The sequence below is a fragment of the Hoplias malabaricus genome, chromosome 13 (assembly GCF_029633855.1).
Source record: "Hoplias malabaricus isolate fHopMal1 chromosome 13, fHopMal1.hap1, whole genome shotgun sequence".
Classification (NCBI taxonomy): domain Eukaryota; kingdom Metazoa; phylum Chordata; class Actinopteri; order Characiformes; family Erythrinidae; genus Hoplias; species Hoplias malabaricus.
Window position 1 is genome coordinate 15,968,412 of NC_089812.1, and position 23,581 is coordinate 15,991,992.

Genomic DNA, 23,581 nt, shown 5'->3' on the forward strand with positions numbered 1-23,581 from the left:
TTGGTCAGAGACAGCCAGAGACAGTAGCTCATTTGTCGCTGTCCTTTGTTATGCCGTTGTCACACAAATAAAGGAAGCTGAGGATGCTGCTTTAAATGATATAGAAATATATTATTTTGGTTAGCAATCATATGATGCATATTACTGTTATTATTATTATTATTATTATTATTATTATTAACATGTGACATGTGACATGTGATTCACACACACACACACACACACACACACTTCTTCATGAGGATAAATGTGTATTAGAGTAGGTTCAATACACAGGTTTTGGAAGTGGGAGAATGCACGTGGAAGTGTGTGTGTGTGTGTGTGTGTGTGTGTGTGTTGGGCATATATGTGTCTTTATGTGGGATGCATGTGTGTATTCAAGCAGGGTTAGTGAACAGGTGTAAGAAATGGAAGTGTATGTGTGTGTGTGTGTGTGTGTGTGTGTGTGTGTGTGTGTGTGTGTGTGTGTGTGTGTGTGTGCAGTTCTCGTTGATAATCTGTAAATGGAGGAGAGGACAGATGGTAATCTCATGCAGGAAGTGAGCTGAGAAACCACAGGAGACACTGACCTTGTACGCTGCAACTTCACACATAGTGCAGCTGCGTGAGATGCTGTCAATCATTTTCCACCACACACACACACACAAACACACACACACACACAAGCATGCACAGACAGAGTGTGGCCTAGCATCTAATGTGTAAAACATATCCTCGGTGCAATACGCAAATTTTACCTATTGCTTTCTCTCAATCTTCAAATCAAAGTTTGTAGCAACTTCTCATCAGGTAAGAACCCTCTGATTTTATGCTGGTGTTTAATTATAGTTATATTACTGCACTTTACTACTGCTTTATTACTGCTTAGAACTCTGCTAAAGCCGTGAAGGGTGCATTTAATCTTCGTCACACTGTAGTCTACGCTAATTTTACCTCTTTGAATGTATTATCCGGTGATATATTTTGGGCTTTATTAAGTTATACATTCATATAAAGCAATTTCACATAGAATAATATCACTAAGCACGTTTGTATTTGTGAAAATATAAAGGTAACACTTCCTGTGTTTCCTGTTGCTAAATACGGTGTATATATTACTTTATAATTGTAACATAATTACTGTAATAAACTTTATAAATAAGCATGAGTTCATAAATTCACCTTCTGTAACTCATTATTGATGTGAATATTTCAGATTAGAATCATGTTCGTTTACAAGACCTTTAAAAAATGTTGTTATGCACAGAAAACTTAACTTGAATAAAGTCATGTTCACTTATATTAAATTATATATTTATTGTAATTGTAAACAAATGCAAAAACTTTATGAAAGGCATTGTAGGAACTTTAAAATAAATATAACACTACAAATTGCTCTAAAAACATTAATGTGTGATTTGTAAAATGTTTTCTAAACATTTGTTTAACTGACCAAACAACAAAGGAAATATTTCCAATAGTTTTTACTAAATAACTTGATGTTTTGTTAATACACCGGATTTTTTGACTGATGCTTGCAACAAACATAAAAAAAACACACAACACACAACAAAATCAAAATATTTGAGGAAAATTTGTAGAATATTCAGGTTTCACTATTTTCCAACCAAGTAACCGTGAGCAGGAGAATATAAACCGTATACAAGGAGAGTCCAAAAAAGCTCAGGTTTTCCAAGTAATAACGTGATTTGCTCAACACTTTGTGAGAGAACTGAAAAAATCTACATTTCTCAAAGTGAGATCGCAATAAATTCAGGTCTTTCTCAATTAACTGTACACAAACATCTGAAAAGATTCAGGAAATCCTGAGAAATCTCAGTCGACATAGAGCACAACATGATACGACTGTTCAGTGTGAGTGAAAAACCTTCAAGCCCTCAGATGGCACTGCATGAAAAATATGTCTGGCATGGACACTGTTAGTCATAAAAATATTTTTTTATCCCAGATCCCATTTTTTTTTATCCTTTTTATATTTGATCCTAAAAAAGTGCCCGAAAGCTTTTTAAAAACCTTGATTCGTTCTCAGAGTTTTGGACCAATTATACTGAGCCATTTACTATGAAATGTTAACTTTACATAAAAAATATGTGGCTGTCAACAACAAGTAATGTAAAAAATAGATGACACTTTACTGTAGGTCACCATTCACAACAAATTCACAAGCCCTTCATGGCAACTGACCTCAACTTACCGGAATATCTATAAAGTATGATAACACTTTGTAGTATGAAAATACATTAGGCACAACTATAATGAGTGATTATTGAGAGGAGCTTAAAGACGTTTATGAAGCTTAAGTGCCATGCAGCCTCATATATATATATATATATATATATATATATATACCTAGATTCTTGTGTTATTAATTTATATCATCACATATATAACATATCATAACTGTCCAAAGAAAACCATGTCTCTATTTTTTTTTTTTTAGATTTTGTTTCATTTGTAAAATATTTCATGATGAAAATATTCCAAAATTAGTTAGAACACAATCTTTTTACATTAGCATGCATGCATTCGCAAGAATGTTTTTGCTTTTTACTGTAAAGTGATAATTCATTTTTTATGTTGTTGGATAATGAGGTTAGCAAAGTTCAGTTTTCTTGATGGTTGTATATTATTTTCCTCTCTTTACCAACAAAAAAGGGAGTAAAGTTAGGGTTAAGCGAGAGAAGAAGTGAAAAAGGAAACATTGTTGGACTCTGGAGTCATACAAACAAAAATTCAGTGGTCCGATTTCCAGAGAAACATTTAATGTGAAATATGCTGTTCTCTCTGAACTGCCTTCACATGCAGTGGGTCAGTTTTATATAAACACAGCCAGCAGTTGGCATGGTGAAGTGGACGACACTACTGCCTTTCACTCAGCAGACGCAGGGACAATTCCCAGCTCAGGCAGCAGCACCAGTGTTAGGAACAGTATTGCGAAATTTACAGTATTGATAGTACTCTATCAACGAGTCCCTGGTCAAGACCCCAAACACTGGCAAGAGCACCTGGCAAGAGCCGTAAATGTATTTGAGCATGAAAAAACATCAGCCTAATAACAAAACCTCATATTCCCAAAATATTTTTTGGGAAACAAATTAAGTTGCAAATTTTTTTAATTGGTCAGTTGTGGTCATGATTAACTAAGCTAATAATAATAGTAATTATAATCTAAACTAAACTCCTCACTGTTGCCTTGGAGTGTTGTAAGTTGTAAGTTGTTTGTTGAATTTTATGGAAGGGAATAATAAGTATCACATTTATTTGTACTTGAATGACCCTTGTATGCAAACACACACACAGTTTAGGAGTTTTGGGGATGGAGGTTCAGTTGTGGTCAGGAAAGGAGCGGTTGCACTTCATTTTGTGTTTTTCTTTTCACTTCTCTCTATTGTAATGTGATTCTTAATAATCGGTCACTTATTTATTAGGGCTAAGGACGTGTGTGGTTAAAAACAAACATCTTACAGTGAAAAGAAGTGCATTTATGAATTTCCACTCTGGTAGCTGGTTACCAGCTAATTAATTGATAATTCATTCATATAAATCTGTGGAGATAATGAGGCATGTACTGAGTACTGAGGTCTCTCAGTCTCATACTTTCCTCTGTATGATGACCTCTAAAATGTCCAGGATCATCCTTGTTTGCTCAGATTGTTTCTTACAGTGCACCGAACTGGCTTGATTTAAGATTAGAATTCAAGTACTTATTAGTACTACTTTTAAAACAGGAAAAGTGTGTTCTTCTTATATCAGTCACAGTTAGCACTGGGTGCTACAATATAAGCATGGGGTACAGCTTCTGCTTGTAGTGTAATATTAAAAATATATTTTTTAACTTCCTAAAAGCAGTTTTGTGGCTTGTAATAAACCATGGAAATAATTTAAAGCCCAGCTGTTTCTTCCACACTGTAAGTTCTCTAAGTATGGACTTTGGAGTTTAGGAATTTTGGGGACTGAGGGTCAGTTGTGGTCAGGAAGGGAGTGGTTGCACTTCATGTTGTGTTTTTCTTTTCACTTCTCTCTATTGTAGATTTAGTTTAGTTCAATGCTTCTTATATATATGAACCACCAAGTACCACCCATTATAAAACCAGAACCTCAATGTGTACATCATATCACAGAAACATAACACACACACACCCACACACAGAGAGAGAGAGAGAGAGAGAGAGAGAGAGAGAGAGAGAGAGAGAGAGAGAGAGAGAGAGAGAGCGAGAGAGAGAGAGAGAGAGAGAGAGAGAGAGACAGAGAGAGCGAGAGAGAGTACACATACAACTGCATGTCCATTTTGTTACGGTACTTGGTCTTGTCATATTTTGGGAAAGTGGTAAACAACATTCTTCACCAGTTTTGTTTTAGCACCTGATTTTGCAATCCACAAACAAGCATTGTGAGATGTTTCTTGGGATTTGGAAACTGCGGTCGCAGTATTCTTTATTGTGGATGTGCATTGTGTCAGATCTTTAGTTGACATTTGCACACAGGGTATATATATATATATTTTTTTTTAAAGCAAACACAAATGTATTTGATTTAAACTAAATTTTGCAAACTCTGAAACAGTGTTAAACATAAATTACACATAAAAATTGATTTTCAATTGTAAAATAATTATTTTATCAGTGAATTTAGTCCATTTTCAGATGTCATCTGGGGTGTCACTTCAGGATGCTTCACTTACCACAGATTGAGAACCACATGTTGTTGTTCATTTACAGCCATATATACATATGTACATATGTGTGTGTGTGTGTGTGTGTGTGTGTGTGTGTGTTTGTTTGCATATATACTTACTTAAAATGAGGAATTAACACTTTACACACACTGTACACAATCAGAACCAAAATCAGCAAAACCAAATCCAAACCATGTAGAAGAGTTATGCAATCTGATCACACACATATATATGATATAAGATATGTTTATTTTAATTTGTGTAAGTCTTTCACTTACAAAGGATACACACTGCACTGTGTATTTTGATATTTTGGGCACACAAAAATTCTGATAATTTATAAATTGTCTGCTAATAAATAATCTGCATAAATTACTAACAAATAATATGGTGACTATATATTAACATTATTTATATGTTTAGGGTTAACAGTAGCCCCACAAATGACCTGACAATAAATCCAGATATTTTATACATATTTCAAAATAAGAAAACCCAGCTCTTATTGTAGCTCATGTTAATACAGGATTAATACAGGAATACAGAATAATAGGCTTGAAACACGATATAAAATAATAAGACTGGGATTTAAGTGATTAGGTTTAGGTTTGGGTTTATATTCACAAAATCAACTGCATTTAAATTTACAAATATTTTGAGAAATCTCCATTTGAGACACTTAACTAAACGGCAACATGTCATGGTGTGTCAGCAATCTCTTAAAATGGTTTCCCCACCATTTAAAAACATTTTTGAACATTTTAAAACTTTTTTAAACTGTGTTCACAGTGACATAGTGAGTTTACGGAGATATAAATCATAGTTAGAAAGGAATGACATAAAGACTTGATTTAATCATTCTACATTTTTGTTACAGAGAATATGTTCAAAGAAGAAAGAAAGCACACAACATTCATTTAATATCCAACTTTTAAAAAAATTAAAGTTTGCAATTAGTATAATGTAAATATTCAATTCCTTTTAAGGGGCACAAATTGAGTATAGGATAGCTGCTGTGCACACAAAGCTTCTCCATGTCCAGTGTGCAAGAGAGAGGTACAAAGCCCCCAGCACTGGGAGTGAAAACAGGGGACATGCATCCAAATATTTATTGAGCTCAGTGATGGTTTTGTTGCTGAATTCCATCAAATCCTCCCAGAAATGTTCTAAAATGTAATATAAAGCTGTGTCACAAAAGAGGACGAACACCATGTCTGTCTGTATGCCCATTTCCAGATTATTTTTTAAATAAGAGAGCTATTTAAATAACTGATGATCATAATCTACTGCTGGTAATAACTCCTTGGTCTCCTCTTATATATCATGTCTATGCTCAGTGATAAGTTCTTGAAATTGTCCTGTCATTTATTATATGCACTATATAATGACACACTATATAAACTCAGTTGCACAACACTGTAGTTTAGTTAACATTTAACTTTATTAAATTATATTCCTTTATATAAATGTAAATGTGTCACATTTACATTATTCAATTGCTGCAATGTAAACAAAGTCAGTCCTAGTGGCCTCATGGATGCACCTTAATGTGTTATAAGTGTGTTAAAATATTTGTATTGTAAGCCATGTTCACAAGGTATATTTTATATATGTGGCCCTTGGGTAATTTCCTCTTTTATTAAGATTCTCAATCATTTCTGGTCTGGTGATTTCCGTTTTTTTTTTTTTTTTTTCACTTTCATTCCTGAGAAAATTACAGGCTGAATTAATTAGAATTTGTGACTGAGTAGCTAAGAGTTACTCTGGTGATTTTAATTCTGTCAGGATACTACAGAGTTTATGAGTTTCTGTAATGACAGTAAAGATACGTCTTAATATCAGTGGGAGGGTTTTAATACATACTAGGGGTTTCAAAATGGTAGGGAGCAACAGTCAGCCATATTTTCTTTCTAAAATGAGGCCACAAAAACACGCATTTGGAACTAGATGAAGAGTACTGGAGTAAAATCGAGATTGATGACAGTACTATACACTTTTGAGTAATGAAACAGATGCATTTGAAGAATCCCTTGGTTATCTACATTGTAAATACTTTTCCTTAAAGAAATATAATCAAGAAGAAGAGAGAAGTGAGCGGTTCAATAGACATTACAGTTTCAACTACAAATTTAAAGCATGACTTTTTATTTTAAGATTATATGACCAAATATCTGATGTTGAAGAAAATAGCCACTATGTGATCATTTTATCGCAATCCAGACGGGAGTGTACAGACATCTCCTTGTTAAACTAATATATGCAGCTACACAAAGCAGACTTTGCTGGTGTTTGCCAGTAGATGGTGTTTGGCCTGTTATTTTCAGACTGTCATTTTGAGCGTGGACAGTGACTCTTTCAGCGATCACAGTGGTTTATCATTTTTGACCTGAGCTATAAGTGTGTTAAGAGAGGAGAAAAAATGCTGTGTGTATTTTTGCAGCCTCTGCTCTTCTTAGTCTGGAGGATGCAGCAGGAAACCGCACTGAGTGAAGAGCTAAAATTAGAGCAACACACACATATATTTGCACATCAGTAAAACATAGAGAGAAAGACCTTGATGTTTTATCATTTTATAATTAGCATTTACACACACAAACACTTCACGTTTATTTTTCTCTTAATAAATCTATGCAAGCCTAGTGTTTCAGTGAACTATCAACTATAACTATCAGTTCTTATGACTTAAGTTGATGGTAGTGTGTTTTTGTTTTTCAATAGAACTTACTGAGAGATCACTAAACCTTCAATGGAGCTTATCCAGAGAAGACGGTAATCACACACACACACACACACGCACATACATAAGTTGTGTATTTTATTCCTTTGTATAAGGCAAACTCAATTACAAAGTAAATGTTATTTTAGTTCATGACATGAAATATTTTAGTACAAGGCACAATATACTTGCTTTTTAATGTAAGTTAACACAGAAAGAACTAGTTCTCTATTTTCATATTATGCTGTTTATCCTGAAACCTTTACAAGGTTTAAAGCAGAATTGCCCATTCCAGATAAGGCATTTTTACACTGGTGTTTAAGTGCTTAGTTCCTTCATTTGTAAACTGTCAGTTTCTACAAAACTCTTTTTGTTATTTTATTAAGTACCATGAACATGTGCGCTTAGATGAAAAATTCAGGTAACTGGTAGGAGATAAATGAGGACACATGATTATACAAGACAACTGTAGAAATTCTCATTAAAAAAAAAAACAAGAAGATTTTTGAAGAAGAAATTTGAGGAAACAATAAAGATTGAAGCCTTTTTCTTTGACCGATCTGAACATTAACCCAATTTTGTGCTTTTCTGGAAGCATATGTGTAACCTCACATCAACAGAATATCATATTAATAACAGAGTTTTAGTTGAGCGTATGACTGTGGTTATTTTTGTTTCTCCTGAATTGACATTGACCTCAGTGGTCAGTCATTTCTTTTGGGCAGCAAAGGCCCAATTCGTGATCAATAACAGTCTGGCCCTACATAATCAAACTTTCACGCAAAATATATATACTTTTATCATGTAATTATGCATCTGTCCATTGCAGCATATCACACACTCACCCTGTTTTTCACGCACTCACATCTGCGAGTTCAGTTCACCTACGGCCATGTGTAAGTCATCGCTGTTCAGTTAAAACATAATTATCTCTCCTGTAACTTTACAGGAGAAAGAAAAAACTTTCTTAGCTCTTAATGGAAGTCAATTTAAAAACATTTTATTCAGAGTCATTTTGGAGCATTTGGAGCATTAAACTAAATATCCACAAACATGCATATACATGTTTTTCATTGGACAGCGATGATATTTATAAGTGGGTGGCATAAGGTGTTCCAGGTGGTTGCTAAAGTAGGTGATGCTTGCAATAAGATGTTTCTTGCTGTCTCCTCTAGTATATAAAGTGATTTTTAATTTAAATTGGACAATTTTGGTTATAATCTGAGAGGTTATTAGGTGGGACAGTGTTAGCCAGGTTGGTTGTGGTGGTAGTCTGTATGACTGTGTAGTTGTTATTAGTGCATTTGTATCACTGTAACATAAGCAATGTGAACATTTTTTGCATCTCATCCTTGTGACAAAACAAAAACATCAAAATTGTGTTGTTACATGGAAACTATAGGTCTGATCAAAAGAATTCATACAAACCAGACTCGACCAATCAGACTAAACTGTGTGGAGTTAGGATGTGGTATGATATTTTAGTGGACAAATAAATATGAGACTTGCTCTGCGATGCACAAATGAAATAACTGCAACTACTGCAACATTTGCATATTGGTTTTAAAACAGAAACTTTCTACAGATGTGAGTGTGTGAGTCTCTGGGTGACTGTGTGTAACTGTCCACATGTATGAATGTGTGTGAGTGACTGGGTGAGTGTGTGAAACTGCCTGCAGGTATGAGTGTGTGTGATAAGATAAGATATTTGTTACAGCAGCAGAGTAGATGCACATTATACAAAATACAAACTAAGATATAATTGTAGAAATACATAAATAAACATCTGTTAGCAGAAAAATATGACCAAATAGGTGACTGGATGAGTGTGTGAAACTGTTCATACGTGTGAGTGTGTCACCGTGGTGTTTAATCTAGTGAATCTGTAATGAATTACGCTGGATTTTTTTAAAATCAGAGCTGATCGCCCAAACTATAACGTACAGTTCCATCATCTAACATAAAGCATAATGAGCAATAAGCAATAAGTATAGAGTAATTGTTGTTGTTAAGCTTTTACTGGTCAACTGTGGTTTGTGGTAACTGGAGTTTGGTGAGAGTCTTTACTGTGCAAAATAAACTGTGTCAATTCAAATAGATTTCGGTAATATAATCTAGGTCACTGTCTATGTGTGTGTGTGTGTGTGTGTGTATGTGTGTGTGTGTGTTGTCAAAAGCAGAGGGTGAACAGAAATGTGTCTTTGCTGAAAATGGTGAGTAATTCTCTCTCTCTCTCTCTCTCTCTCTCTCTCTCTCTCCTTTGCTTTGATCATCTTTTCATTAAAACCTGATGAATATACCAGTTATTATTCATGTGATCAAATGTGAGATGATTATATTATAAAAGATGGATAGATTTTATGCTAAATAAATTAATAAAAAGATAAAAACAGCCAATATTTTAAATAAAATGTTGTACAAATGACAAATAAAAAATCCTGTTTCTGGAAAATTTGGTACATGCATTATGTAATATGCAATATAAATAATAATGAGGGTGTGTCAGAAAATGTGCCCTATTCACTATATAGTGCACTATTTTACGGATCTGAACTAGTGAACGATTTCAGACATATGGGTTTACTCATTGTGCCACTGAGATTCTATCAAATAAATGTCACCAGTCCATTAAAACCACAGAGTCTAACTGTCCACAGAAGAAGAGCCATTTTGTTTTACAAAGTACTGAATAAATATTCTGCACTAAAACTATCTTTCAGGGGACAAGTGTGGGTTATTGTGTGTTCTGAACGCTACTGACCTGCACCACATCTATGTATTTTTGTTGCCAGTGTTACCATAACCAAAGCAAATTTACCTCTTATTTTAATTCTTAACTCATAAGCTTATAGTAAGGGCTTTGAGATAGATAATGTATTTATACAAGGAATCCAGCACTACTGCTGCTCTATGCCAACTATGTAATCTATGCCTCCTTAGATCAACATGTGAAGTTTCACACCAAACATCGCTGTGTATTATGGGTTTCTGCCGTCCACTAGGGTACATGGGTTGAGGGGTAATTTGAGTACACTGAAAATTGTGCACTGTGTTTATGATCACCACTGACAAAAGGCAGTACCCCAAAATAACACACTATATAGTGAGTAATGTTGGGAATAGTTAGTAGGACCCATTACATACATGGCTTCAGGGAATTGTTAATTCCCTTCAAGGTTTATTAAACTGACAAAAGGGAAAAAAAAGTTAAGAAGAGTTCCCAGGTTTTTATTTGAAAGTGTGTTTATATATAATATAAATAATATATATATATATATATATATATATATATATATAATAAACAGATTATATTATATTGTATTTAAAAAAGTGTGAAAAAATTATGTCCATTGCCTGATGCCGGAGACGATGTGTCACAATAATTTGACTTAAACATAGGTTCACAGAACAGAAATAGTCTACATGCATATTATTTTTATTCTTTAGTTATTTATTTATTTTGCCACAGATTTTTAAAGCTTGTCTTCAGAAGAGTAAAATGCTTTAGCTCAGTGCACAGTAAATTCACCAGTGTTAAATCAACAATATTAGTGTTAAATTAACGCGGTTAGTATAATACCTTAGCACTCTCAGTGTTAAGTTAACACTAATAGTGTTGATTTAACACTGGAGAATTTGCTGTGTTGTTGCCAAACTTTTTCTGCAGTAGATAAGAATTTTTTCATGCCCCTCTCCAGACTTCACCGGAATTTATTTTAAAAATTGTAATAAAAAAAAACCCTGCAACTTCTTATTGAACAAAACAAAATATAGCGACATATCAACTTTACAGTGACACCCACCCTGCACTTTGGGAACCACTGCTTCAGCATGCAGAACATGTAGCATGTCAAATTTCATATATCATACAAATGAATTAAATTAAATCATCTACATCCGGAGATATAATTAGACAATGAGTATATTACTTAAACTGTATTACATTTCATGCAACAATTGGAAATAAAAAATAATAATAATAAAAATAAAAATGCCTTTTTTTTGTCAGCGTAATTTTTACTGGTGTATTTTTATGCGTTGTGATTGACACCTCTGTCAACAAATAGGAACGTCTGACCAGAGGCGGCAGGGTCAGAGACAGACCTGATCACCACAGCGACTCAGATGGAGATGGAGATTACCACACTCCAGAGGAACCTGTAACACACTTCTGCCTTTCGCAAGGAAACCAGTCTAAAGAGTACGCAGGTATCATCAGACCCAGCTAAACAAAACCAACAGGGGTACAAGAGTTTGTAAACACTCACTCATCCAACATTTTCTCAGAATGAAAGAGAATTAGCTGAGAGTTTTCTCCTTTTGCCACAGTAACAGGCCACTCATCTCGTAGATATTGAATAGAGCTCCATCATCCTGTATTGTGCAACAGCTCGGGGGCCCTTATACCCATTTAACCACACTTAGCATTGGGCTTGACATTCAGTTCATGTGCATTCTGACACTTCCGTACTAAAAAGAACACTATCATATAAAAATATTGTTTTATTCTATATTTTATTGGTGAGTTTATAGTATATTTGTAGCTGTTTGCTGTATTATTTTTCACTGTAGTCCTGTAAGTCACTCAGCAATTACTGACTTCAGAATTTTCAGACATTAACACACTCAGAACATTGCATAATCTCTCACTGTACTCTCATTACAACTCTATGATTCTTTATTTGTACAGTTCTCGGTTTTTAAAATACTCTTTGTCTACACACTGCTCTATATTTGTTTTAGTCCTGTGTCGACCAGAGGAGGATGAGTTGATCTGAGACTTAATTCCACTCAAGGTTGTAAAAACTGAATATATATATATATAAGTGCTCTATAAATAAAAAAGTGTGGAATTTAATTGGACTTTGAGCAAAGGCATTAAATATTTTTCCTCTGGAGGCTCCCATTGCCTCCTGTTTGTAACTGAATTGTACTGAACTCATTATTCCACACAAACCCAATACTTTGGCTTGAGAATGGATTTAGGAAACTCCACCAATTTCTATGAAGATTCATACTATTTACTGTGCAAGCATGAGTGGAATTAAAGAACCTTATTCTATATGTGTTCCAGTGAGTCCATCTAGAGGTCAGAGTCTGTTACTGCAATTTGAGTTGGAGAATAATAATGCTCTGGATCCATAAACTGAAAGACCCCATGAGTAAAGCTTAGCTTTGACTAGAGGTGTCTGTTAAAAGCCATTAACACTGCACTAGGGAGCAGATGACAGACTATCATTCAGTATGTCTATAATATGTTGGACTCGATTTTGTGATCTAGAACTAATCATTCACCATCAGTACCTAACCGCACTGAAAATGATATGCCAGAATGCAATCAAAACCTCATGGCAATGTTCCAACAGCTCATTTAAAGCCTTTGGCAGATGAGTAGATTCTGTTACTGCAGCGAAGTTGAGAAAACTCTTGATTAATGCCCTTCTAATCAGAACAAACACAGGGCAAGTTGGATTTCCGTAAAAAAGGAAAACACAAGAAGACATTTTGACATGCCCTTTAAAAAGAACAAAAAAAAAAAGCTCCTAAAAGAACCAAACAAGATACGTTTTCACTCTAAATGTTACTGGGTCCAATCACATGTTGTACGTAGTGTTAACAGGGCGCATTGAGATGGCTACATGAGACCATCTCTGATCAGTGATCACCATCTAATCATATATGAAGTTGCTCTAAGCCATGACATTCGTCCTCAGGCACACTGTATTAGAAAGCACACTATAACGACCTCAACTGTTATTGTTACTTTTGTCTATAACCATCCAGACTTTACCGCCATTTCTTTTCCTGCTCACATTAATGACTTGAAGCTCATTACAAACAACCTACAGACTGCACTGTGTACAGACATAGACAGTGTTGCGCCCGTTAAGACCAAACAATTTAGAGAGAAAAAGCTAGCTCATTGGTTCAGTGACAGCACACATACTTTAAAACAGGCTGCTCGTTACCATGAGCGTAAATGGCGAAACACAAAACTAGAATGTTTCCCAACTGCATGGCAGCACAGCTTCGCCGATCTTTCCAAAACCAAATCAAAGCATACCACTTTTCTTTTTAGCACTGTATCAAAACTAATTGGCAACCAAAAGAATATCAACTCCATTGTCCCCTCTGATTTCTGTAGTAATGATTAAAAATTGATTAAAATTGATTAGCTTCGATAGCCTTCCTGTTACTGTTTAGGGTTCAGACACTCTCAATCTTTAAAACCTACCTTATCACACAGGCTTTTGGTTACTCTTTCTCTTCTGGTGTTATAACTGGTTTTACATTTTATCTCTACTTTGTATTAACCCTGTCTTAGTTATAACATTTTTTTTAGTTAGCTTTCTGGTAACCACCAATCATACTGCTCTCTCTCTCTCTCCTGCCTGTCTGTTGCTGGGTTCCCTTGCCTGGCCTGTGGATGCTTTTTTTGCAGGGCAACTTTGCCCCTGCTTTACTATGAACCTACCAACCACTTTACTCCCCACCCCCCTTCCACCCCTTGTCTGATTTTCTTTCTCTTGTCTCTCTTATGCTTCGAGATGCCCTTTTCCTGCTGATCTCCTGCTGTTGCCCTGATCCAGTCCCCACTCTTGTGTATCCTGTACAAGACCTTGGCCTTCTCTCATCTACAGCATCATGCTTGGCCATGCCAATTTATTTTTATCCCAAATTAATTCTGCTTGCCTTTACCCTCCTAGAGAAGCACTGACCACCTCCTCCTTCCTCATACTCACATCAGTAATATTTTACCTTCACATTAATATAATTAATTTATCTCTGTCAGTTCTCTTGGACTTCTGTTCTGTTACCTGTTAGCTCTCCGGTGTCGACCCGAGGAGGATGGGTACCCCCTTATGAGGGTTATGAGAGTTTCATCTTCGTGCGCTGAGGGAGTTTTTCTTTGCCGCTGTTGTCCTTGGCTTGCTCATAGGAGGCTTGGACCCAGATCTCTGTAAAGCTGTTTTGTGAAGACTTTCAGTTGTGAAAAGTGCGATATAAATAAAATGTGATTGATTGATTAAATTCAGACTCACAGGATCTCTCTCTCTCTCTCTTTCTCTCTCTGTGTTTGTGTTGTGTAGACAGACTTCCAGTGAGAACGTGGGGGACTCGGAGAGGAGAGGAGGAACCAAAAGTGAGTTTCTCACAATCAACTGTAAACATGTCTCTATAAAATGTGTGTGTGTGTGTGAGAAACAGAGAGAGAGAGAGAGAGAGATTTGAAGCTGACTGGAGTGTTTGTGTATCCGCAGAATGTCCTGGCCATACCTCCACGGCCCCCAAAGAGAATTGGAGGTAAATGCAGCCGGTGTGATTTGTTTAACTGTATGATGGCTTCCTGTTTGTATGTGTATTAATATTTTTCACAATAAAACAACAAATATAAAAGGTGTGCACAGCACTGTGCAACAGTCTTAGCCACAATATTCTGTATGTAAGGTTCCCATCAGTAAAAGAGACAAACATTGTTGATATTAGTTGTTATGGCTTGGTTTGTGAGGCAGTTTAAGCTCAGTGGGGCATCACAATGTTAAAGCTGTAATTATAAGGTAGGAAAACTACATAGTGTTGCTTTAAAAGCTATTTGTAATCGCTTTTTTCAATAAAGAGCACAGAAGAGTGTAAAATGACTTCTATCCCACCTTCACCTCAAGTTTGCAAAACAATTAATATTATGTTATTTCAAATTTCAAAAATGACACCTGTCTTAAATGTGTAAATGGGAACCTTATGTATAAATTATTCACACAAACAACAGTAGCTAGATCAGATTTCTTTGTAGGAAGTAAATCTGTAAATCCTTAAAATGGCAGAGCCCATGACTATATTTGTGCCTCTCCATCTTTCATACAGGAAATGCAGCGCCGCTTGTAAACAGAGACCTGAAACCAGGCCGACAGCCAAAGATTACCTCAGGTTTGACAAAGCTCTCGCTCTGTCTCTCTCTCTCTCTTCCACCTACCACTCTCGCTCACTCTCAGTCTTACACTTTTTCTCCCACCTCCCTCTCACACACTTTCCACCGCTCTCTCTTTCACTTTCTCTCACTCCCTCACTCTCTTTCTCAGTCTGTCACATACAAAGCAACTGATATGAGAACTGGGCTCTGGCTTAAGTCACCAATGTAAGTGTTGGACAGTAGTTTATCAGTCGTTGTTTGACAATGGATCACTACTCCGACTCATCCCAAAGGCCTCCGTCTTTTCTGAGAAAAGGTTTCCCAGCTCTCCAGCCTAGTGCAGGGGTGTTTATACCACTCTAGCTGAAGCCTGGCATTGGGTTGTGTCAGTGACGTAAGGCCTTACTGAGGCTAATGTGTGCTACATATGAGTATCTCATATATCCCTTCATAATGTGTATTTTTTCTCTCTATACACAGAAAGCCAATCAAAATCAGTAGGCTCCACTGAAACGGTAAACATACAGCCCTTCTATGTTTTCACAAACACACGATAACTCTACTATTCAATAATTAATATAGTTATTGATTTTATTTTGTAAAATATATTTGTGGGGAAATGTATGATTCCAGAATATTCATTCGTCTTAATATTATCTTTGCAGAATACAAGAACACCACCAAGGTAAATAAAGAGAAAGGTTTGGTTCATTTAATCCTGATTTTGTGTCTAAAGTGATGTATACATGATTGAATGAATGTTGTATGATATGGTGCAAATATTAGAGGCCACATTTCTGTATTGCCCGTTTGAAAATTGGGAAAAAAATAGAGATATTTTTAAGGATATTTCAGGGATATTTACGAATACCTGTAAAGTTACAGTTGCATTTTGAGCTTCTCATGAACCAAGAAATCCCAAACACATTCTGTGATTATGAGGTTAGAGATCAGCACTTTGTTCTGAAAACACCAGCTATGTGGATTGATTTGATTCAGTTTTCTTCTTTCTGGTCATTTTTGATTTCTTGAGAGATTCAAATTCTTTCAGACACATAGCGCTGATTCGTCTGGTCACACTGGAAAAATTAACAGAACATTTCTCTGACTTTGTCTTGTCTCTTAAAGGAATACTAGGTAAGATTTGCTATTTTTGCTCCTGGGCTCCTCCCACAGTTCCACAGTGTTAGCAATTTTACAGCACTGTCCTGAAATCAAGGTGGCAGGGAGTGAGGTTTCCTATCCCCCTCCCAAAGTTACATAGTGCAGTTTCTGCAGAGCTGAGCCCAGAGTAGCAAAGACAGAGGCTTTATTCTCCCTATTACAGCCCAGTGGAGCATCACAGTGATTTTGAAGCTGTAACTTAAAGTGAAATTATTATCTACTGTCACTTTAAATACTCATTCATTCCTTATCTGTAACCACTTATCCAGTTCAGGGTCATTGGAATCATTGGGCGCAAGGCATGAATACACCCTTGAGGGGGCACCAGTCCTTCACAGGGCAACACACACACATTCACTCACACCTACGGACACTTTTGAGTCGCCAACCCACCTACCAATGTGTGTTTTTGGACTGTGGGAGGAAACCGGAGCACCCGGAGGAAACCCACACGGACACAGGGAGAACACACCACACTCCTCACAGTCAGTCACCCAGAGCGGGACTCAAACCCACAACCTCCAGGCCCCTGGAGCTGTGTGACTGCGACACCTACCTGTTGCGCCACCGTGCCGCCTCGCTTTAAAGATGACAGCTTTAAATACTGTATATGTGACAAGGATTTATTTTGATGATCTAGCATTGTTGATAATTCTAAAATTAATTGGAGATTAATCTTCAGAAAACAAAAATATATACTTAAATAATAGATTTAAACTCTGTCTGTAATGGCATATTTTAATGTTGTGTTTTTTGTCCTCCAGGCCGATTAAATGTCTTCCAAGGGAAACAACGCCTCAGCTCACCATCCCAATAACCCCACCCAAAACGTTCAACCATTCTGGAGATTCACCCCCACACAGACCCCTACCCAGTACCCCGCAACGTCCTTCACACAACTATCTACACACTTGGCCTGAGTGAGTGAATAATTCTTTCATAAACACAATCTTTAACAAACATTCTCACAAGTGCAGTGCACGTGAGAACTATTGGCATCCAGGTTACATCCGGATGAACAAGTCTTTTGTTGTGTTGTTTTGTCTTGATCTTTATTATAGTAAAGACATCACAGAGACAGATGTTTCTACACATGTGTTCACACAGTGCTCCTGAATCAATATTAGTTTGTTCCCATTCTGTTGCAAAAACATGTTCAACTAGCTTTGCAAGTTTTTACATTTGCTGTAAGGATTTGATTGCATTCAGCTACTTCAGGTACGGAAGTGGCATGATTATTTCTCAACATCAACAACAAAAAAAAGCTCCAAATAATCTCAAATGCTTTGGATGGTGCTTCTTCACTCCAGGAAATGACTGCTCCAGAGCCCAAGGCTCTACGGCTTTCATTTATTCGTTGTCTGTAACCGCTTGTCCAATTCAGGGTCGCGGTGGGTACGGAGCCTACCCGGAATCATTGGGCGCAAGGCCAGGAGTGGGTTCCAGTCCTTCACAGGGCAATACACACACTCACACATTCACACCTATGGACACTACCAACGTTTGTTTTTGGACTGTTGGAGGAAACCGGAGCACCCGGAGGAAACCCACACGGACACTGAGAGAACACACCAAACTCCTCACAGATAGTCACCCGGAGCTGTAGAAACTGTTACTGCAGCAATTGGCCTGCTAATAAACTACATTTCAGAAGAAACCCTGGACCAGTGCCAGGGTTTTCTCATCCTTCATCGTGTCTGGCCCTGTTTTCCTTGGGACATGTCTTGGGTTTGTTTTTCTTTCCCCTCCACTGGCTTTCACTGTATTAGCCACTCCCCTGTCACATGGCCAAATCACCCCCAGCTGTACTGTGTTCCTAGTTTATATTCCTGGGTCTTTTTATCTGTTTGTCCACCACTTTAGTTTGCTATGTAGGTGTGTACCTCTCTGTTTTACAGGTCTCTGTCTATGTCTTCTGTTGGTTTTTACTTCTGGTTTACTTCATTATTGTTATTTTGTTTTCCTTACTTCTGTGTTTTGAACCTTCTCTCTCTTATCTTAATCTTATCTCCTTTCTCTGTGTTTCATTTTATTTCGTTGTTATTTCTCTCTTTCTTGAGAATTTGCCTCAGATTCCAGTTTTCTTTGTTATAGTTCTTGTGTTTAATTATCAGTTCTTGTTTAGTGCTTATGCAAATGCTTTGTGGTTTATCTGTTTGCCTCCACAAAAAAAAAAAAAACAACAACTCCTTTTTCAGGTTGTTAAAAAGCATTGAAAAATGCAAACACACACACACACTGCACAAGGAAATGTACATATTAAACAGACATAAACATATCAAATATAGAAATATTAAATATAAATATTAACAAAACATTCACATAAACAAAATATTAACATAAGTATTCACAAAAACTCTCATTTGTATTCTTCTACAGTGGCGCAAGTGCTAAAGGAAGTGAGAATGTAAGCTGGATTTCAGATCTAACTCTAAAATGATTAAGTCATTTAATCATAACATAAGTTACAAAGGTGTTCTTTTCCTTCATTTGACCTGCAGGTTAACAACAGATTGGGTAAGTGTCTGAGTTGTGCTGAAATACATATCTGAATGTTTACACTCATGGAGGGCATCTATGGTACTGAATGAGTGTGGTAGAACTCGGGTAGGAAGATTTCTGGTACAGTATAAAGGTGGTTGGACTATTGAATATTTATAGTACTGTATACATGTGAAATATCTGATTAACTGCAAAAGGCCTAAATTCACATTCCGCTCCTCCTGTTAGTGTTTAAGAACGACTCAAACCAAAGACTCTCCCTAGATCTGGAGACGCATGATCTGGAGCGAAGGTAATTAACTCTCATATACTAACAGCACTCCTCACCGCACTTTTGGATGCTCAAAATATTTTCAAGTTCAGAAATGAAATAAAACCAAACACAACCTCAAAAAGATCAGAATCTAGAGTTTCAGGGATTATACATCCCTCTGCTTCCAGCATTTTTCATCCAATAAGTCTGATTAATTTAATGAACATTAAGAGATGACTATGAATGACTAAGAGATGTCGATCGACATTTTTCTTAACAGTCATTTGTGTTGTTTCTAGTGACCTATGCTCACAGTTCTTGGATAAAATTAAATTCTCAAGCTGTTATCAAAGAAAAAAATAAACTGTTCAATTAATGTCTAGGTTCAGGAAAGTAACAAAAACATATAAAAAATGTAAATTTCTAAAGCTGCAACCCTACATTAGATGCTATGTGCATGTATGAAACAAATAAAATAAAATTTTAATTTTATAGTGCTTTTTACAACAGATAGGATCCTGGGTCACATAGGATTTTTACAGAATTACTATCAGAACAGATAACAGTGTGGATCAGAAATCCCCGAGGGAGCAAGGCGAAGGTGGCAGTGTCAGGAAAAAGTCCCTTGAGACTGGGGGAGGAACCAAGACTCATTAAGGGGACCCATCCTCCTCTTATCATGTAATTTACTGGAACAGACACTTGAGGAATGTGATGTTAAGGAGTCTTATTTGGAAACCAAACTGCCCTTAATGTCGCTCTAAGAACATCCTTAACATCCAAACTGGCTCACAGTGCTGTTCAGAGTTTTCTGCAAACATCAAACACTCTTTCTCACTCTCTCTCTCTCTCTTTCTCTCTCAAAGTGGTATAGAGCGAAAGAACAGCATGAAAGGTAATCTTCCTTTTCTAAATTGTAATAAAATGAACATAATTATTATTTAATTGATGGTATAATACACTCATCTTTTGTAACTATAACTTCAGAAATATTAAAGAGTTTTATTGTATATTTTAACTGTTGACCCTCATATGTGTGAAGTTTTCTGTTGGTTAACACCTCCATTAGGTTTGGGTGCCTTGAACTGTAATGACATTTAAGTGCTGATGGGAGTTTTGTGATGTGTGAAATGCACAGGTTTGAGTTTATGAGTTGGTTAAGGTGTTGTTTTTCTGCTAGTACAGATTCAGTGAGAAGGCAGCACCATGAATGGCCACAGGTTAAAGGAGACGCAGACCAAAGTGGGTACAGTGGTCAAAGCAAACCAATGGAGGTACACACACGCACAGTATATACTTTATAATAACAATCCACACACACTACAGACAAACTACAATTTTCTAGTCTTACAATTGTGTTGCTACATACTGAGAAATTACAAGCCTCAAGTTTAAAGTCCCACAGTCCCCTGGTGTCTTATACAGCACTGTGGAATAGTTTTAGACAATGGAGAAAATTTTGATTTAATATCTGTTTATCTGAGTATTAACACCAAATAATAACAAACAAATAAAACAAAAAACCCTAATATTAGTATAAAGCCTACCCCTTTATTCCAGTGAGTGTGATACTGTGTTGTTAATAAACAGCAAAAAAACATCTTCATTATGTTAAATCAAGTGTGCTGTTGATTTAACAAATCCATATGATCAAGGAGAACATCTGGAAACAAACTTTGTTCTTCATACTCGCTACAAAACCACTACTTGTAGAAAAAAAAGTAATTTTCCTTTTTACAGGGTTTTTTTGGAGTTATATATACAATTATATAAGCACCATGCTTATTGAGACCTGGCTTGATAACTGAGGGATTTTTGCTCAGATAAATAGCATCTTAAATCCCATTTTCTCAGGTGCCTAAAACTTCTGCACTATACTGGAGAATATTTTCAAATTAAGGAGCTCATAAATAAACACCTGTGCTTTCTTATAGGGTTCTGAAGAGCTGGACTGGTACGTAGGACCCTTCAGTCGAGTAGAAGCAGAACATGCTCTTCATCTGGTGAACAGGGTAAACAGTTAGCTACAACACTCACAAAAACTTGAACTCAAGCACTTCATGTGTTTGTTGTCATCGTAGTTTTCATACCACTGGTATTATTTGCTTGAGTGTTCACTGTACAAACGAATTAAATGTAAAAAATATATATATATATATAAAACATTTCTTATCACTATAGTAATCTTATTACTTATTTCTTTATCAAGGGGATTTGGGTTGTGCATATCTCCTGTTTATCTTTCTGTAGGCAGCATCTTCTAACACACTACACTTAGCTTACCTACTGTTTTATTTAAACAACTGTACGTGTAAAACTATGCCATGGAAGCACATCGAAAATGTAGCACAATTCGCCAGAACACCGGCAGTGGCACTGACGTTTTTACGATCCGTATTGGTACAAATGTGGGACAAAGTAACTTGCTGATGACAGGTTAAAGTAATATATAATAATCACATTTTCCTGGAATGTACAAAACATTACATTACAACAACCCCCTAAGGGGGGTTGACCTCTGTCTATAAAGTAGAAGTTGCCCTTTGGACTGCAACATTTCAGCAGCAATCAATGACCAAAGTAACTGATTATCAAGTGAATAAATGAGCTGGCGTGTCATATCTGTTAATAACATATGAATAGGAGCCTTGAAGGAAATTAATATGTGCATTAGAACATGTGCTATTCATTTTTTAATATTTATTTTATTAGGTTCTTCATTTCTGAAAAGTACAGTGTAATTTTGTCATTTTATGGTAACCGTGTTCTGTTAAAAATTACAATTGTCATTTTATTCAACAAAAATAACCTAAGTGTAGTAGTGTGAAAATGGCGAGTGAAGAATGTATTGGTCACTGCTCCATCAGGAAAAAGTGCTGCAGAAGAATTGGAAAAGCGGTTACATAATGAATGAATGAATAAATGAATGAAAAACAAACAACCAAAAATATCTATTTATTCATTCATTTTCTATCATTCTAACCCCTTCTCCTAGTGGTGCGTGTGAGACAATCCTCTTGTATTGTGATAATTTGTCTAATTTTCTGCTTTATCTTCACTGACAGGAAGGAGCTTATCTAGTGCGAGACTGTTCCAGGAACACTACCAATGAGCCCTACGTCTTGGCTGTCTTCTATGAAAACAGAGTCTTCAATGTCCAGATCCGCTACAGCAAAGAGACCAGCAAATACACACTGGGAACCAGGATCAAGACCAATGATGTGAGTTTAGTATCTCGTCTATTAGGCAGAAAGAGAGTGGGAATTAATGCTTTCGTTAGACTGATATCCCCAGTGAAGTCTATCAAATAAGCCTTTCAAATAAGAGTTTGACTAAGTGAAAACAGTTAAAATTTCAAAATTTAGTGGTTATTCAAAAGTATACATGTTTGTGTGTGACTGGGTGTTTTGCCATGTGATGTTCTGGGGCCCTGTCCAGGGTGTGTTCCTGCCTTGCTTCTCATGACTCTTAGCCCTGGACCCATTGTAACAGTTTTTTTTCTTTTCAGACATTTGCAGCAACAGATATCATGCACAGCTTAATACAGTAATGGTTTTACTTAAAGCAGTCACACTCTTTGATTAACCTGTGGCCAATTTTTTAAAGACTGAATTGAGAGTGATTACAGCATGGCTTGCCCCAAAACAAGGAAAGATGATGCAGAAAACCGAACTGCAATAGTGTAAAAGAAAAAATTTGTAAAAATGGAGAGAATACGAACTCCGTTATAGAATCATTTTTAAAGGTTGATTTTAATTGTTGGACCTATGTATATAGATTCTATAAAGTTTGGACCTTAGTTTGAGTTAAATACTCGTGATTTAAGGCTTCTCTGAACGTTAAAAGTGAATTACATATTGCTACATTTGCTGAACATCATTGAAAAGAAAAGTGGGAAAAAATGACGATAAATGACTTCTAAAAGCACCACCTTGCCCTTGTCTTCCAGACTTTTGATTCGGTGTCAGACATCATTAAGTTCCACTCCATCTTCCCCATCGTTCTCCTCGATGGACGGACCCCCTCAACAACGTCCCAACCAAAGAGACACTGCATCCTCATGTACCCCATTACAGCAAAGGACATGAACCAACTGCTGAAACAGCAACTCTGCAGCTAAAGGAACTGAAAATGCTAGCATAAAAATACTATTCAACTCACTCAGGACAAAAAGCCCAAAACAACTTCACAAACATGAAATTTGAGTTCTTTTATTAAGCCAAAAACACAAGTATTGATGTTCAATACAAAGCTGTTTATTAACAAACAACTTCCCATAAAATAAGGCATTTTAAGAATTATTCATTTAGAATGGAATTGTTTTGCACATTTACAAAAGATATAAATAAGCATGTCTGTTAT

General features: G+C 36.2%; 1 protein-coding gene across 1 annotated transcript; it reads left to right on the forward strand.

The window, feature by feature from the left end:
* Positions 1–650: 650 nt before the first annotated feature.
* Positions 651–23,581, forward strand: LOC136664706 (cytokine-dependent hematopoietic cell linker). Its single transcript, XM_066642060.1, has 18 exons — positions 651–789; positions 7,394–7,444; positions 9,572–9,604; positions 11,459–11,600; positions 14,483–14,535; positions 14,654–14,696; positions 15,255–15,317; positions 15,781–15,815; positions 15,966–15,985; positions 17,229–17,384; positions 18,844–18,871; positions 18,966–18,981; positions 19,195–19,258; positions 20,086–20,114; positions 20,405–20,493; positions 21,154–21,231; positions 22,285–22,440; positions 23,169–23,581. The coding sequence occupies exons 3-18, from the start codon at positions 9,602–9,604 to the stop codon at positions 23,337–23,339; spliced, it is 1,146 nt and encodes a 381-aa protein (XP_066498157.1). The 5' UTR covers positions 651–789; positions 7,394–7,444; positions 9,572–9,601; the 3' UTR covers positions 23,340–23,581.